This window comes from Clupea harengus, chromosome 7 (assembly GCF_900700415.2).
Source record: "Clupea harengus chromosome 7, Ch_v2.0.2, whole genome shotgun sequence".
Classification (NCBI taxonomy): Eukaryota; Metazoa; Chordata; class Actinopteri; order Clupeiformes; family Clupeidae; genus Clupea; species Clupea harengus.
Window position 1 is genome coordinate 20254650 of NC_045158.1, and position 14982 is coordinate 20269631.

Sequence of the window (14982 nt, forward strand, 5' to 3'; positions counted from 1 at the left end):
CCGAAGCGAGAATCATACCCCTAGACCAACGAGCCCTTCTGAGACCTTATTTTCCTTGCTTTTCCTTCAGCATGATTTCAAAGTGCTTAACTGTCAGTGTACCCAGAAACTAAGATCTAGATAACCATCTGCAGAGATAGATGGGAGCCTCTTCCAGACCCCGTTAAGAAGTTTCACAGAACAAAGGGCTCGTCCGGGATTTGAACCCGGGACCTCTCGCACCCGAAGCGAGAATCATACCCCTAGACCAATGAGCCATGCAGGGACCTTATTTAATGCTTTTCTTCAGCAAGTTTTCACACTGCTAAAACATCAGTAACCATCTGCAGAAGTAGATCAGATTACTCTTCCAGCAACAGTCAATGAGTTTCACAGAACAGAGGGCTCGTCCGGGATTTGAACCCGGGACCTCTCGCACCCGAAGCGAGAATCATACCCCTAGACCAACGAGCCCTTCGAGACCTTATTTCTTGCTTTTCTTCAGCATGATTTCAAAGTGCTTAACTGTCAGTGTACCAGAAACTAAGATCTAGATAACCATCTGCAGAGATAGATGGGGAGCCTCTTCCAGACCCCGTTAAGAAGTTTCACAGAACAAAGGGCTCGTACGGGATTTGAACCCGGGGCCTCTCGCACCCGAAGCCGAGAATCATACCCCTAGACCAACAAGCCCTGTAGGAACTTTATTTAATGCTTTTCTTCAGCATGATTTCAAAGTGCTTAACTGTCAGTGTACCAGAAACTAAGATCTAGATAACCATCTGCAGAGATAGATGGGGAGCCTCTTCCAGACCCCGTTAAGAAGTTTCAACAGAACAAAGGGCTCGTCCGGGATTTGAACCCGGGACCTCTCCCACCCGAAAGCGAGAATCATACCCCTAGACCAACGAGCCATGCAGGGACCTTATTTAATGCTTTTCTTCAGCAAGTTTTCACACTGCTAAAACATCAGTAAGCATCTGCAGAAGTAGATCAGATTACTCTTCCAGCAACAGTCAATGAGTTTCACAGAACAAAGGGCTCGTCCGGGATTTGAACCCGGGACCTCTCGCACCCGAAGCGAGAATCATACCCCTAGACCAACGAGCCCTGCAAGACCTCATTTAATGATTTTCTTCAGCATGATTTCAAAGTGCTTAACTGTCAGTGTACCAGAAACTAAGATCTAGATAACCATCTGCAGAGATAGATGGGGAGCCTCTTCCAGACCCCGTTAACAAGTTTCACAGAACAAAGGGCTCGTCCGGGATTTGAACCCGGGACCTCTCGCACCCAAAGCAAGAATCATACCCCTAGACCAACGAGCCATGCAGGGACCTTATTTAATGCTTTTCTTCAGCAAGCTTTCACACTGCTAAAACATCAGTAACCATCTGCAGAAGTAGATCAGATTACTCTTCAATGAGTTTCACAGAACAAAGGGCTCGTCCGGGATTTGAACCCGGGACCTCTCGCACCCGAAGCGAGAATCATACCCCTAGACCAACGAGCCCTGCGAGCCCTTATTTAATGATTTTCTTCAGCATGATTTCAAAGAGCTTAACTGTCAGTGTACAAGAAACTAAGATCTAGATAACCATCTGCAGAGATAGATGGGGAGCCTCTTCCAGACCCCGTTAACAAGTTTCACAGAACAAAGGGCTCGTCCGGGATTTGAACCCGGGACCTCTCGCACCCGAAGCGAGAATCATACCCCTAGACCAACGAGCCCTGCAACACCTTATTTCATGCTTTTCTTCAGCATGATTTCAAAGTGTCTTAACTTAACTGTCAGTGTACCAGAAACTGAGATCTAGATAACCATCTGCAGAGATAGATGGGGAGCCTCTTCCAGACCCCGTTAACAAGTTTCACAGAACAAAGGGCTCGTCCGGGATTTGAACCCGGGACCTCTCGCACCCAAAGCGAGAATCATACCCCTAGACCAACGAGCCATGCAGGGACCTTATTTAATAATTTTCTTCAGCATGATTTCAAAGTGCTTAACTGTCAGTGTACAAGAAACTAAGATCTAGATAACCATCTGCAGAGATAGATGGGGAGCCTCTTCCAGACCCCGTTAACAAGTTTCACAGAACAAAGGGCTCGTCCGGGATTTGAACCCGGGACCTCTCGCACCCGAAGCGAGAATCATACCCCTAGACCAACGAGCCCTGCGAGACCTTATTTAATGATTTTCTTCAGCATGATTTCAAAGTGCTTAACTGTCAGTGTACAAGAAACTAAGATCTAGATAACCATCTGCAGAGATAGATGGGGAGCCTCTTCCAGACCCCGTTAAGAAGTTTCACAGAACAAAGGGCTCGTCCGGGATTTGAACCCGGGACCTCTCGCACCCGAAGCGAGAATCATACCCCTAGACCAACGAGCCCTGCGAGACCTTATTTAATGATTTTCTTCAGCATGATTTCAAAGTGCTTAACTGTCAGTGTACAAGAAACTAAGATCTAGATAACCATCTGCAGAGATAGATGGGGAGCCTCTTCCAGACCCCAGTTAACAAGTTTCACAGAACAAAGGGCTCGTCCGGGATTTGAACCCGGGACCTCTCGCACCCAAAGCGAGAATCATACCCCTAGAGCAACGAGCCATGCAGGGACCTTATTTAATGCTTTTCTTCAGGAAGTTTTCACACTGCTAAAACATCATTAACCATCTTCAGAATTAGATCAGATTACTCTTCCAGCAACAGTCAATGAGTTTCACAGAACAGAGGGCTCGTCCGGGATTTGAACCCGGGACCTCTCGCACCCGAAGCGAGAATCATACCCCTAGACCAACGAGCCCTTCGAGACCTTATTTCTTGCTTTTCCTCAGCATGATTTCAAAGTGCTTAACTGTCAGTGTACCAGAAACTAAGATCTAGATAACCATCTGCAGAGATAGATGGGGAGCCTCTTCCAGACCCCGTTAAGAAGTTTCACAGAACAAAGGGCTCGTACGGGATTTGAACCCGGGGCCTCTCGCACCCGAAGCGAGAATCATACCCCTAGACCAACAAGCCCTGTAGGAACTTTATTTAATGCTTTTCTTCAGCATGATTTCAAAGTGCTTAACTGTCAGTGTACCAGAAACTAAGATCTAGATAACCATCTGCAGAGATAGATGGGGAGCCTCTTCCAGACCCCGTTAAGAAGTTTCACAGAACAAAGGGCTCGTCCGGGATTTGAACCCGGGACCTCTCGCACCCGAAGCGAGAATCATACCCCTAGACCAACGAGCCATGCAGGGACCTTATTTAATGCTTTTCTTCAGCAAGTTTTCACACTGCTAAAACATCAGTAAGCATCTGCAGAAGTAGATCAGATTACTCTTCCAGCAACAGTCAATGAGTTTCACAGAACAAAGGGCTCGTCCGGGATTTGAACCCGGGACCTCTCGCACCCGAAGCGAGAATCATACCCCTAGACCAACGAGCCCTGCAAGACCTCATTTAATGATTTTCTTCAGCATGATTTCAAAGTGCTTAACTGTCAGTGTACCAGAAACTAAGATCTAGATAACCATCTGCAGAGATAGATGGGGAGCCTCTTCCAGACCCCGTTAACAAGTTTCACAGAACAAAGGGCTCGTCCGGGATTTGAACCCGGGACCTCTCGCACCCAAAGCAAGAATCATACCCCTAGACCAACGAGCCATGCAGGGACCTTATTTAATGCTTTTCTTCAGCAAGCTTTCACACTGCTAAAACATCAGTAACCATCTGCAGAAGTAGATCAGATTACTCTTCAATGAGTTTCACAGAACAAAGGGCTCGTCCGGGATTTGAACCCGGGACCTCTCGCACCCGAAGCGAGAATCATACCCCTAGACCAACGAGCCCTGCGAGCCCTTATTTAATGATTTTCTTCAGCATGATTTCAAAGAGCTTAACTGTCAGTGTACAAGAAACTAAGATCTAGATAACCATCTGCAGAGATAGATGGGGAGCCTCTTCCAGACCCCGTTAACAAGTTTCACAGAACAAAGGGCTCGTCCGGGATTTGAACCCGGGACCTCTCGCACCCGAAGCGAGAATCATACCCCTAGACCAACGAGCCCTGCAACACCTTATTTCATGCTTTTCTTCAGCATGATTTCAAAGTGTCTTAACTTAACTGTCAGTGTACCAGAAACTGAGATCTAGATAACCATCTGCAGAGATAGATGGGGAGCCTCTTCCAGACCCCGTTAACAAGTTTCACAGAACAAAGGGCTCGTCCGGGATTTGAACCCGGGACCTCTCGCACCCAAAGCGAGAATCATACCCCTAGACCAACGAGCCATGCAGGGACCTTATTTAATAATTTTCTTCAGCATGATTTCAAAGTGCTTAACTGTCAGTGTACAAGAAACTAAGATCTAGATAACCATCTGCAGAGATAGATGGGGAGCCTCTTCCAGACCCCGTTAACAAGTTTCACAGAACAAAGGGCTCGTCCGGGATTTGAACCCGGGACCTCTCGCACCCGAAGCGAGAATCATACCCCTAGACCAACGAGCCCTGCGAGACCTTATTTAATGATTTTCTTCAGCATGATTTCAAAGTGCTTAACTGTCAGTGTACAAGAAACTAAGATCTAGATAACCATCTGCAGAGATAGATGGGGAGCCTCTTCCAGACCCCGTTAACAAGTTTCACAGAACAAAGGGCTCGTCCGGGATTTGAACCCGGGACCTCTCGCACCCAAAGCGAGAATCATACCCCTAGAGCAACGAGCCATGCAGGGACCTTATTTAATGCTTTTCTTCAGGAAGTTTTCACACTGCTAAAACATCATTAACCATCTTCAGAATTAGATCAGATTACTCTTCCAGCAACAGTCAATGAGTTTCACAGAACAGAGGGCTCGTCCGGGATTTGAACCCGGGACCTCTCGCACCCGAAGCGAGAATCATACCCCTAGACCAACGAGCCCTTCGAGACCTTATTTCTTGCTTTTCTTCAGCATGATTTCAAAGTGCTTAACTGTCAGTGTACCAGAAACTAAGATCTAGATAACCATCTGCAGAGATAGATGGGGAGCCTCTTCCAGACCCCGTTAAGAAGTTTCACAGAACAAAGGGCTCGTCCGGGATTTGAACCCGGGACCTCTCGCACCCGAAGCGAGAATCACACCCCTAGACCAATGAGCCATGCAGGGACCTTATTTAATGCTTTTCTTCAGCAAGTTTTCACACTGCTAAAACATCAGTAACCATCTGCAGAAGTAGATCAGATTACTCTTCCAGCAACAGTCAATGAGTTTCACAGAACAGAGGGCTCGTCCGGGATTTGAACCCGGGACCTCTCGCACCCGAAGCGAGAATCATACCCCTAGACCAACGAGCCCTTCGAGACCTTATTTCTTGCTTTTCTTCAGCATGATTTCAAAGTGCTTAACTGTCAGTGTACCAGAAACTAAGATCTAGATAACCATCTGCAGAGATAGATGGGGAGCCTCTTCCAGACCCCGTTAAGAAGTTTCACAGAACAAAGGGCTCGTCCGGGATTTGAACCCGAGACCTCTCGCACCCGAAGCGAGAATCATACCCCTAGACCAACGAGCCCTGTAGGAACTTTATTTAATGCTTTTCTTCAGCATGATTTCAAAGTGCTTAACTGTCAGTGTACCAGAAACTAAGATCTAGATAACCATCTGCAGAGATAGATGGGGAGCCTCTTCCAGACCCCGTTAACAAGTTTCACAGAACAAAGGGCTCGTCCGGGATTTGAACCCGGGACCTGTCGCACCCAAAGCGAGAATCATACCCCTAGACCAACGAGCCCTGCAACACCTTATTTCATGCTTTTCTTCAGCATGATTTCAAAGTGTCTTAACTTAACTGTCAGTGTACCAGAAACTAAGATCTAGATAACCATCTGCAGAGATAGATGGGGAGCCTCTTCCAGACCCCGTTAACAAGTTTCACAGAACAAAGGGCTCGTCCGGGATTTGAACCCGGGACCTCTCGCACCCAAAGCGAGAATCATACCCCTAGACCAACGAGCCATGCAGGGACCTTATTTAATGCTTTTCTTCAGGAAGTTTTCACACTGCTAAAACATCATTAACCATCTTCAGAATTAGATCAGATTACTCTTCCAGCAACAGTCAATGAGTTTCACAGAACAAAGGGCTCGTCCGGGATTTGAACCCGGGACCTCTCGCACCCGAAGCGAGAATCATACCCCTAGACCAACGAGCCCTGCGAGACCTTATTTCTTGCTTTTCTTCAGCATGATTTCAAAGTGCTTAACTGTCAGTGTACAAGAAACTAAGATCTAGATAACCATCTGCAGAGATAGATGGGGAGCCTCTTCCAGACCCCGTTAAGAAGTTTCACAGAACAAAGGGCTCGTCCGGGATTTGAACCCGGGACCTCTCGCACCCGAAGCGAGAATCATACCCCTAGACCAACGAGCCATGCAGGGACCTTATTTAATAATTTTCTTCAGGAAGTTTTCACACTGCTAAAACATCAGTAACCATCTGCAGAAGTAGATCAGATTACTCTTCCAGCAACAGTCAATGAGTTTCACAGAACAAAGGGCTCGTCTGGCATTTGAACACGGGACCTCTCGCACCCTAAGCGAGAATCATATCCCTAGACCAACGAGCCATGCAGGGACCTTATTTAATAATTTTCTTCAGGAAGTTTTCACACTGCTAAAACATCAGTAACCATCTGCAGAAGTAGATCAGATTACTCTTCCAGCAACAGTCAATGAGTTTCAGAGAACAAAGGGCTCGTCTGGGATTTGAACCCGGGACCTCTCGCACCCTAAGCGAGAATCATACCCCTAGACCAACGAGCCCTGAAAGAACTTTATTTAATGCTTTTCTTCAACATTATTTCAAAGTGCTTAACTGTCAGTGTACCAGAAACTAAGATCTAGATAACCATCTGCAGAGTTAGATGGGGAGCCTCTTCCAGACCCCGTTAACAAGTTTCACAGAACAAAGGGCTCGTCCGGGATTTGAACCCGGGACCTCTCGCACCCAAAGCGAGAGTCATACCCCAAGACATGCAGTAACCTTTTTTAACCCTCCCATTATCTTTGGGATCAGCTTGACCCCATTCAACGTTTAACATCCCTAAATAAATGATTGACATCATTTTTTTGGCTTTATATTCCATGTTAAACACAAAATTAACATGATGATATGTATTCAATGTCCTGTACACACGCTGTGGTGTTCTTTGGGGTCAATTTGACCCCAGGCTGTTTTAATTGTATAAAATATATGAGAAATATCAACATTTTAATGTTAATGTTATAGATAACAACAATATGTACTTAGAAATAATATAAAGCCATGAAAACACCAAAAAGATATCTCTTTCCAATTTTAGGTCAATTACTGAGATTTTATGGTTATCTGCATATTTCTCCATAGTCGAGCAACAGGTATTCTGGATGTATAAGGGGGATGGGTGGGGGGGTTGATTTATTTAAAGGGCTATTTAGGTAATCAACAAACAAACATAAAGTACCTGACACATAAACTTGGGTACATTTTTTTATTATAATCATTTTCTGGAGGTTTAAATTGCTGGGGTCAAATTGACCCCAAGGATACAATTTGTTAGTAAATTTGAAGGTAACAGGAGGGTTAATGCTTTTCTTTAGAATGCTTTCAAAGTGCTGCACTCTCAGTGTACCTGAAACAAAGATCTAGGTCACCATCTGCAGAGTTAGATGGGGAGCCTCTTCCAGCAACAGTTAATGAGTTTCACAGAACAAAGGTTTGCCGGTGTTTTTTATTCTTGGCCTAGGTAATGGTCTGGGGAGGTAGACTAGGATCATTTTGGAGCAATGAGTTCTTGCACCCTAAGTGAGACCTGGCAGAAGCACATCTTTAGTGTGGTCTGCTAGGAACAGCACAGTCTCTATCTGCTGTGCAGAGTTCCTGAATGTTTGGCCTCGGTAACAATCTGCAGGGGTAAACTGGGACCCACTTGCAGCAACCATTGGTGAGTTTCACAGAAGAAAGGGCTCATCAAAAGGCTCATTTCAACCTGGGTCCTCTTGCTCCCAAAGAGTAACGAACCCTGGCATCTCCTCATTCAATGTATTTCTTTATGCCACAGACTTAGTGTGGTCACTGTACTGCACAGAGTACCTGGAAGGAAGCAGGAATTGTTTGCAGCTTGAGCTAATCACAGCCTCTGTTCACAGTTCTGTTTTTTTTTTCTTCAATGCCTAGCAACAGAGGGTAACTGTTATCTGATTGGGTTGCCATTGATTATTGCAGCAAAGTGTGTCAGGCCTTAGGGAAAGAAGGGCTCGTCCGGGAGTTGAACACAAAGTCCTGGACCAAGTAGCCCTTGCAGCTTTTTATTCAATTCTAGATTTCTAACCATGACTACAAAACTACACAGTGAACAGCCAGGTGTTGATCTCTTTTTCACCTTACCCATACACCATCAAAATGTATTTGAGGATTTAATAAAAACTAGTTATCTACAGAAACATATGTTCAAAAGAATTTGAAGTGTATTGCAGCAGATAGAATGCACCAAGTTAGGGGAAAACATGAGTGCAGAGGAGGTAGATCAACTTTCTGTTACAAGTAGTCCACCAGCTAGATTCAGAAGCCACTTTCATTTTCATCTGTTACCATTTTTAGTATTAAAGGTGCGAGTCTTGCGAAAGGTTGTTAAAATTTGAGGTGGAAAAGTGCATGGATCAATCAGTGTCAATTTTTTTTCTATTTACAGAACCAGGGCTGTGAGTAAATATCAGAGGGTTTTTTAGCACAGACACAGCTAGAGAACAATATACTAAAAAAGTATATTGGAATAGAACTGTAGTCTGTGCTTTTAGTCATGTAAGTAATAAATGCCAAGCATATTTAAAACAGCAGATATTGCATGCTAGTGAGCTGGTCACCTTTCTTCAGTGAAATCCCAATACAGTGCGATTATACCACAAATCATGTAATGGATTTGTGTTTGTAAGTAAGTAAGTAAGTAAGTAAGTAAGTAAGTAAGAGTTTATTTATACAGCACATTTCGTACAAGAGTTGCAGTTCAAAGTGCTTTACATAGAATCAATAATTGCAAGCAGCAAGAGCAATACATGATAAAAGGTATAAAAGTAATAAAAGTAATAAAACCCTTCTGAAATAGTAAAAATTGTGAGTGCCAGATAAAATTAATAAAATGCTTTGGTAAAAAGATAGGTTTTAAGCTGCCTTTTGAAAGTGTCTAGCGTGTTTGCTTCCCTAATATTAATGGGTAATTTTCTCCATCATTTTGGGGCGTAGTTGACAAAGGCCGCATCACCAATCTTCTTATGACTGCTTCTGGTGACCTGTAATAGACCTGTATCTGATGATCGCAGTGTTCTAGCTGGTGTGTAGTTAGTAGGGCTGTCAATCGATAAAAAAAAATTAACTAATTAATCGCACATTTTGAAATTAATTAATCGCGATTGAAAGTAATTTTTTTTCTTAAGACTAAATCTTATAAATAAACAAGTAATCACTTCAGACAGCGTGTATTTTCGACATTGTTGTTTAATTGTAATTTTTTTTAACACAATGGTGCCCCTCGACGGTAAATCGTAAGAATTTCCCCTGAAGCAATTCGAATCACCTCAATCAGCCCACTGTCCTCAACTATGTTGATGGGCCGACAGTCACTGGCAACCCAAATGGTAACCTTTTCACGGACTGGTCTAGTTATTTTCCTAGAGAAGTCGTGGAGTATGGGTTGGCGATCATCTAACTTGGGACTGCTTTCAGTCGGGTGCTTTGCATTAAGGTGATAGCTAAATTCAGCTTGACAAATGCTACATACAACTTTAGTTTTGTCGATTGTTCTGTCATTTTGGCTCTTAAACAGAGACTTTCCGCCCAACAATCCCTCAGCTCTCTCCATCTTCAACTACCGCAGTGGTTCTCAAACTTTTTCTGTCATTCCCCATTTTGAACAAGGGGGGCTATTCAAGGCCCACCTGTCCCTCATCGCTCCCATAAAATGGTAGGCCAAGTCCCCTACTTACGGGCTACATTGCCCGAGGGGACGCAGGTTCAAGTCTGGCCTGATGTAATTTCCCAATCCTCTCCCCACCTCTTCTCCGCCTCGCTTCCTGTCATAACTTCATGTCCTATCCAAATAAAGACATAATAAAAATGTATATCATTTTGTATGTGAGGAGGAGGACCTTGAAGTCAATTATAAAGGTAACAGGAAGCCAGAGGCTAGGACAGGACTAATGTGTTCTCTCCTTTTAGTTTTGCTTAATAGTTTTGGTTAATAGTTTAGTTTTGGCTGCAGAGTTTTGAATGAGCTGGAGTCTTTCAGTTGTTTTCTTGGGAAGACCAGCAAAAAGTGAATTACAGTAGTCTAGCCGGCTTGATATGAAAGCATGAATTAGCTTCTCGGCATCTTTTTGGTTTATGAATGGTCGCACCTTTGCTATGTTCCTGAGGTGAAAGAAAGCTGTTTTGGTGTTTGGCTAGTGTTTGAATGTCTGTTCATACACATTTGTCCCCAGTTCTGCCAGTATTGACAGTCTTCTTATCTGAGACAAATATAGGGCAAGGCAGAATGGGTTGTCTTCTGATTTTAAGATCTTGCTTTTCATCCTGCGTGCAGAACACGGGATAGATCTCTTCACCTTCCCTGAAATCCATGTCAGTGAAGCTAAAAATGTGAGCCTTTGACTCAGCATTGTAAAAAGACACCCATTTCTCATCAACATCCACACAAACACCCAGTTCCCTAGGCACTGCGCCCTCAGGGAGACGGTGCATGGGTGTAGCGAGAGCGGAGAAGTGCTTCCAGTGACTCAGGCACCAGTAGCCATGATGCGGAAAGAGGGTAACGTTGCCAGTCCTCTGTGCGGAGGCTCTTGTGACTCCAATTTTCCATTGGTTATTCACTCCCACCTGCCAAAAGTGACGTCCAGAGGTGAAGCCTTTTCTACCCAGCACAACGGGCTGCCCATCTAGTGCCTGCTGCTGATTATGGGAACTCCTAGGACACCCAGATAGCTTTGCTGTCCTCTTATCAGATAGAATTAGTCGTCTGTGGGCTGTGTTAAAGTCCAGAGTCACCTTAGCTGAGAATAGTACACATAAACAAATCCATTAGGCATGATTTTTGTGTTGATGTGTGTAAACAAGTTTAAATAAACTCAGATACTTTAACCAGGAGAAATATTAGAATGATGGAACATTTTCCAAACCAAATGACACATTTCTTTAAACAGGGTAAGGAAACATCTCTCTAACGCTGCGTTCACATTTCAGGTCTTGATGCCCAGTTCTGTTTTTTTGCCTACATTCGATTTTTTTTTACTACCTGTTTACATCTACCCACATCTGATACCCATGTTTACACCTGCTTCACATTTGAATCAACCCACATATGCCCAAGACGGTTTGGTTACAGAAATGAAAATAAACAACTAGCCAGCACTGCAATGGATGCAAAATATATAATACAAGCCATTGTTTTTGCAAAGCATCTTTTGAGGTCTGCAAAACATTGGGCACATTTTAAGGCGGAGAAGAAAGAGGAGAGCCCTTATTGCAGCCTGGGCCTTTGGGGAAATGGTAGCTGCCACATCGGTTCAGATGGATGTGTGGATGCAGGGAAGGGCCCAAGATGGGTGGAATCAAGTTAATTGATTTGTTTCGGTACAACTGCCAGCACCGACTTAAGAGACAGCTGACTTTGGCAAATAACCACTGGCCTGAGCCTTCGTGCTCCATTTCACCAAAGATTTTAGAATAATATATGTGCCTGAATCCTCTTTGAATTTGCGATTAACAATTGTGCAATGGAAAGTAATGATACATCATTCAAACGTTTAAGTCATTAAAAAGTATATAATTAAAAAGTGACATGCTAATCAGAATGACATGGAATATCCAATGTGTCAATTTACATGACAGTCACACTGGCAGGTATCCGATTAATATCCGATTTATTTCCTCAAAGGGATGAGGCCCGAAACAGATCTGAGAATATTTGATTCCATGTGCATTTTCCAGTTGACACGTTCATAATACATATCCGATTTGTGCCACATGTGAGCAAAAAAATCGGAATTGGGTCACCTTTTACCAGGCAGCGTAAACACAGCCTAAAAATTCATGAATAAGTGTCTTCATTTTTCCCTTTAACATATTCTATACATTTTTTAATATATTTTATATATTGTTTTTCCTATGTTTGAAAAAGAACTTAATATGTGTATTGTTTATTGTGTATGTTTATTGTTTGCACCAATGTACCACAGAAAATTCCTGGTAGGTGAAAACCTACTTGGCAGTAAAAACCTTTCTGATTCTGATTCTGATTAACTCACCAGGGAGAGCATATCTTCTTTGGTGTTTCATTACAGTCATCAGGGGTTTCTCGCCATTTTGCGAACGAATTTGTTTTTTAAGCTTGGATATTTTTCTCCTCAGCTTGTTGTTGTGTTTCTTTAGCTTTGCATTTCCCATCTCAGTTATAGATATGTGTTCTTTCATCTGCTGTACTTCCTCTGCATTCTTTTTCTGACATTTTGCCTCTTTTTGATTGACTTTTCTTGCTTGCATGATGATCTCCTGCTGTAGTTTATTCTCCATCCTTAGCTCACGGTTTGCCACTTCAGCGTCCACTGTAGGAGCTTTTCTGTTCATCACCGTGGAGATACCTGGCCATGATCTGGTTGACTATTTGGTAGTGTTCAAAAACACAGAACATTGAATGAAGATTACATATGACAATGAAAGCAAGCCCCGTTGGCTGTATAGGAACCTGCATTTCTATGATTGTATATTACTATATAATTGTATTATTGTATATAACTATTTTTATGACCTTTGGACACATACCTGTTCCAGATACTCAATCGTGATGTCGTGATGTTTGTGTTTCAGCACGGCACAAAGGCTGCAAATGGAGACGCGATCAGTCCTACAGAACATTTCCAGTGATCTGCGGTGTTGCTGGCAGATCATCTGCTCCAGGTGTTCAGTCGTCTCCACCAGTCTGTGTGACTGCAGTGCTGGGACAGTGTAGTGCTGCGTGATGTGAGCCTCACAGTACAGAGCAGTGCATGTCAAGCAGAACTTAACCGCTCTGAGCTTTTTCACTCTGCAGAAATCACAGGAGATCGGTTCACACTCTGAACTAATGTCTGCCAGTGCCAGTGACCAGGTCCTCTTAAGAGACTGAACACTAGATGCAGGTGATGCTCCTCTCTCTAACTTCAACCTGAGACCAAACCAAAGAATAACAGTTAAGCATATTAATGGAGTTTGCATTCAATGGAGATGGCATTCAATATGTTAGATAATGTTAATGTTAGATATGTAAATGGTATTGCTCTTCTTAAGGTTTATTTATTAGTATGATTGCCTCAGCTTGACACAATCACAGTGCTGTTCTTCTTAAGTCTTCTATTTTCTAATTTATTCCATCCATATTTGGCCAGCGCTTCTGCTAGTGCTTTTCACATATCGACACCGCTCCAATTCTGACATGCCTGTCCTCATCCTGTGCACTGATCTTGTAAAAACCTTTGCAATCCCCCCAATCCTTCCCTTTTTCCCTGTTGAATTGAAACACTTTGGGCGCTTCTGATTTTAAACAACAAACTTCCGGTCAACTTCTGAATTAGCATTTTAATACTTCCTGGTTCCAAAGAAAAAATCCCTATGGAAGAATGAATGGATTTTCGCAAAATCTGTGAAAGTAAGGTGTGACCAAAACAGTAAGGTGTGACCGAAACAAGGTAAAGGGTTTGGTGAGTTTAAATGTAGTTATCAATCTGTCTTTTGTAACTTACTGTCTGGTCTCATAAAAATAAAGCTAGGACATGGGTATAGTTGTTGCGTGAGGTCTCGCCCCAAATTTACATATAATAAATACAAGGCACACCAGCCGTGCTGTGGCAGTGCCACAGACGCCATTCTCCGCATTACAAGTCAGCGTACCACCAAAAAAGGTAAAATTGTTGCATAATGTTACTTTAATAAGTGGACAGATTAAACATTTATTAATTACCCTTGATCTGGGTAAGTTATATAGGTTATAATGAATGAAGATTGTCAACTCATTTTCAATACTGTTTTATTAATCATGAAGCCTACTGTGTGCTTATATTCTTGCGGAAATGGATCTTTTGTTTAAATATGCAATTCATGTCATTCTCAAGTTCTGTTCCTTGTTGTTCTTCTCTAGCTTTTTGCTGAAAACATTGGGTTAATTTGGGAGCGGCATTGTTTTGATCATGGCATATTGTAATGAGTCATATTATAGTTATGCAGTTACATAAAGACAAGTTTGACATACCTGTGGAATCGCTGCCACATAAACACACTTCTGCCAAACTTGTGTCTATCCTTTTGTATAGCCTTTTGTATAGCTACTGTACATACACTTTTCATACAAATTTGCCCTGGGTGATTTGGTTGGCCTCTATGAGTCATTAAAGTCATTTTTTTGTATCCTCTTGTCTAGTTTGTCTGGTAAAACAACATACCCATGGACCTTGTCAGAAACACATTTGCACATTGGTTATAATCCCAGAAACTCACATTTTGTTGACGTGGACTGGTGTATCCTCAGGCTCGTATGAGTTACTCATGTTGCAGTTGCTACAACAAAACAATAATAACAAATTTTGCATTGCTATAAATACATGTTTTTACACATCAGCAACAAACTGTGTGTACACTGTAGACCTATATGGTCAATGTGTTGAGCAGAACATTGTGAGACCATATGGAAAACATACACAAACATTCAACAAATATCTTGTCTCAACAGAAGAAAATGTGTGAAGACATGGTGTATTTTTAAAAAAGGCATAAAAGTATTGGCTATGAATATCCTAAAATACTCCTCCTTATACATTAAGATATGAACTACACATGACCGAAAATGTGTTCATATGTCTCGTCTTAGTTTCGTATTTAACAGAGTTAAAAGGTGTTTACCTCTCCTGATGACATGGATTTGCAGGTTGTAACTTAGCAGATATTTTGTAAATGCAAACATCTCCTAGGA

General features: G+C 42.8%; 1 protein-coding gene and 28 non-coding genes across 29 annotated transcripts; all 29 read right to left on the reverse strand.

The window, feature by feature from the left end:
• Nucleotides 1-185: 185 nt before the first annotated feature.
• trnap-cgg lies at nt 186-257 on the reverse strand. Its single transcript has one exon. It is a non-coding gene; the product is annotated as a tRNA-Pro (tRNA).
• A 124-nt stretch (nt 258-381) lies between these two features.
• Nucleotides 382-453, reverse strand: trnap-cgg. The gene has a single exon. It is a non-coding gene; the product is annotated as a tRNA-Pro (tRNA).
• Nucleotides 454-1017: 564 nt separating this feature from the next.
• On the reverse strand, nt 1018-1089 carry trnap-cgg. The gene has a single exon. It is a non-coding gene; the product is annotated as a tRNA-Pro (tRNA).
• Nucleotides 1090-1235: 146 nt separating this feature from the next.
• Nucleotides 1236-1307, reverse strand: trnap-ugg. The gene has a single exon. It is a non-coding gene; the product is annotated as a tRNA-Pro (tRNA).
• A 113-nt stretch (nt 1308-1420) lies between these two features.
• On the reverse strand, nt 1421-1492 carry trnap-cgg. Its single transcript has one exon. It is a non-coding gene; the product is annotated as a tRNA-Pro (tRNA).
• A 146-nt stretch (nt 1493-1638) lies between these two features.
• On the reverse strand, nt 1639-1710 carry trnap-cgg. Its single transcript has one exon. It is a non-coding gene; the product is annotated as a tRNA-Pro (tRNA).
• Nucleotides 1711-1862: 152 nt separating this feature from the next.
• trnap-ugg lies at nt 1863-1934 on the reverse strand. Its single transcript has one exon. It is a non-coding gene; the product is annotated as a tRNA-Pro (tRNA).
• A 147-nt stretch (nt 1935-2081) lies between these two features.
• On the reverse strand, nt 2082-2153 carry trnap-cgg. Its single transcript has one exon. It is a non-coding gene; the product is annotated as a tRNA-Pro (tRNA).
• Nucleotides 2154-2299: 146 nt separating this feature from the next.
• trnap-cgg lies at nt 2300-2371 on the reverse strand. The gene has a single exon. It is a non-coding gene; the product is annotated as a tRNA-Pro (tRNA).
• A 147-nt stretch (nt 2372-2518) lies between these two features.
• Nucleotides 2519-2590, reverse strand: trnap-ugg. Its single transcript has one exon. It is a non-coding gene; the product is annotated as a tRNA-Pro (tRNA).
• Nucleotides 2591-2714: 124 nt separating this feature from the next.
• trnap-cgg lies at nt 2715-2786 on the reverse strand. The gene has a single exon. It is a non-coding gene; the product is annotated as a tRNA-Pro (tRNA).
• Nucleotides 2787-2932: 146 nt separating this feature from the next.
• On the reverse strand, nt 2933-3004 carry trnap-cgg. Its single transcript has one exon. It is a non-coding gene; the product is annotated as a tRNA-Pro (tRNA).
• A 147-nt stretch (nt 3005-3151) lies between these two features.
• Nucleotides 3152-3223, reverse strand: trnap-cgg. The gene has a single exon. It is a non-coding gene; the product is annotated as a tRNA-Pro (tRNA).
• Nucleotides 3224-3347: 124 nt separating this feature from the next.
• Nucleotides 3348-3419, reverse strand: trnap-cgg. Its single transcript has one exon. It is a non-coding gene; the product is annotated as a tRNA-Pro (tRNA).
• Nucleotides 3420-3565: 146 nt separating this feature from the next.
• Nucleotides 3566-3637, reverse strand: trnap-ugg. The gene has a single exon. It is a non-coding gene; the product is annotated as a tRNA-Pro (tRNA).
• Nucleotides 3638-3750: 113 nt separating this feature from the next.
• Nucleotides 3751-3822, reverse strand: trnap-cgg. Its single transcript has one exon. It is a non-coding gene; the product is annotated as a tRNA-Pro (tRNA).
• Nucleotides 3823-3968: 146 nt separating this feature from the next.
• On the reverse strand, nt 3969-4040 carry trnap-cgg. Its single transcript has one exon. It is a non-coding gene; the product is annotated as a tRNA-Pro (tRNA).
• Nucleotides 4041-4192: 152 nt separating this feature from the next.
• On the reverse strand, nt 4193-4264 carry trnap-ugg. Its single transcript has one exon. It is a non-coding gene; the product is annotated as a tRNA-Pro (tRNA).
• Nucleotides 4265-4411: 147 nt separating this feature from the next.
• trnap-cgg lies at nt 4412-4483 on the reverse strand. The gene has a single exon. It is a non-coding gene; the product is annotated as a tRNA-Pro (tRNA).
• Nucleotides 4484-4629: 146 nt separating this feature from the next.
• Nucleotides 4630-4701, reverse strand: trnap-ugg. Its single transcript has one exon. It is a non-coding gene; the product is annotated as a tRNA-Pro (tRNA).
• Nucleotides 4702-4825: 124 nt separating this feature from the next.
• On the reverse strand, nt 4826-4897 carry trnap-cgg. The gene has a single exon. It is a non-coding gene; the product is annotated as a tRNA-Pro (tRNA).
• A 342-nt stretch (nt 4898-5239) lies between these two features.
• Nucleotides 5240-5311, reverse strand: trnap-cgg. Its single transcript has one exon. It is a non-coding gene; the product is annotated as a tRNA-Pro (tRNA).
• A 146-nt stretch (nt 5312-5457) lies between these two features.
• Nucleotides 5458-5529, reverse strand: trnap-cgg. The gene has a single exon. It is a non-coding gene; the product is annotated as a tRNA-Pro (tRNA).
• A 147-nt stretch (nt 5530-5676) lies between these two features.
• trnap-ugg lies at nt 5677-5748 on the reverse strand. Its single transcript has one exon. It is a non-coding gene; the product is annotated as a tRNA-Pro (tRNA).
• A 152-nt stretch (nt 5749-5900) lies between these two features.
• Nucleotides 5901-5972, reverse strand: trnap-ugg. The gene has a single exon. It is a non-coding gene; the product is annotated as a tRNA-Pro (tRNA).
• A 124-nt stretch (nt 5973-6096) lies between these two features.
• On the reverse strand, nt 6097-6168 carry trnap-cgg. The gene has a single exon. It is a non-coding gene; the product is annotated as a tRNA-Pro (tRNA).
• A 146-nt stretch (nt 6169-6314) lies between these two features.
• trnap-cgg lies at nt 6315-6386 on the reverse strand. Its single transcript has one exon. It is a non-coding gene; the product is annotated as a tRNA-Pro (tRNA).
• Nucleotides 6387-6706: 320 nt separating this feature from the next.
• Nucleotides 6707-6778, reverse strand: trnap-agg. Its single transcript has one exon. It is a non-coding gene; the product is annotated as a tRNA-Pro (tRNA).
• A 3312-nt stretch (nt 6779-10090) lies between these two features.
• On the reverse strand, nt 10091-12644 carry LOC116221027 (E3 ubiquitin-protein ligase TRIM39-like). Its single transcript, XM_031569989.2, has 2 exons — nt 12290-12644; nt 10091-11035 (listed from the first exon to the last, which is right to left on the reverse strand). Exons 1-2 carry the CDS (start codon nt 12606-12608, stop codon nt 10449-10451), a joined length of 906 nt encoding a protein of 301 aa, XP_031425849.2. The 5' UTR covers nt 12609-12644; the 3' UTR covers nt 10091-10448.
• Nucleotides 12645-14982: the final 2338 nt, after the last annotated feature.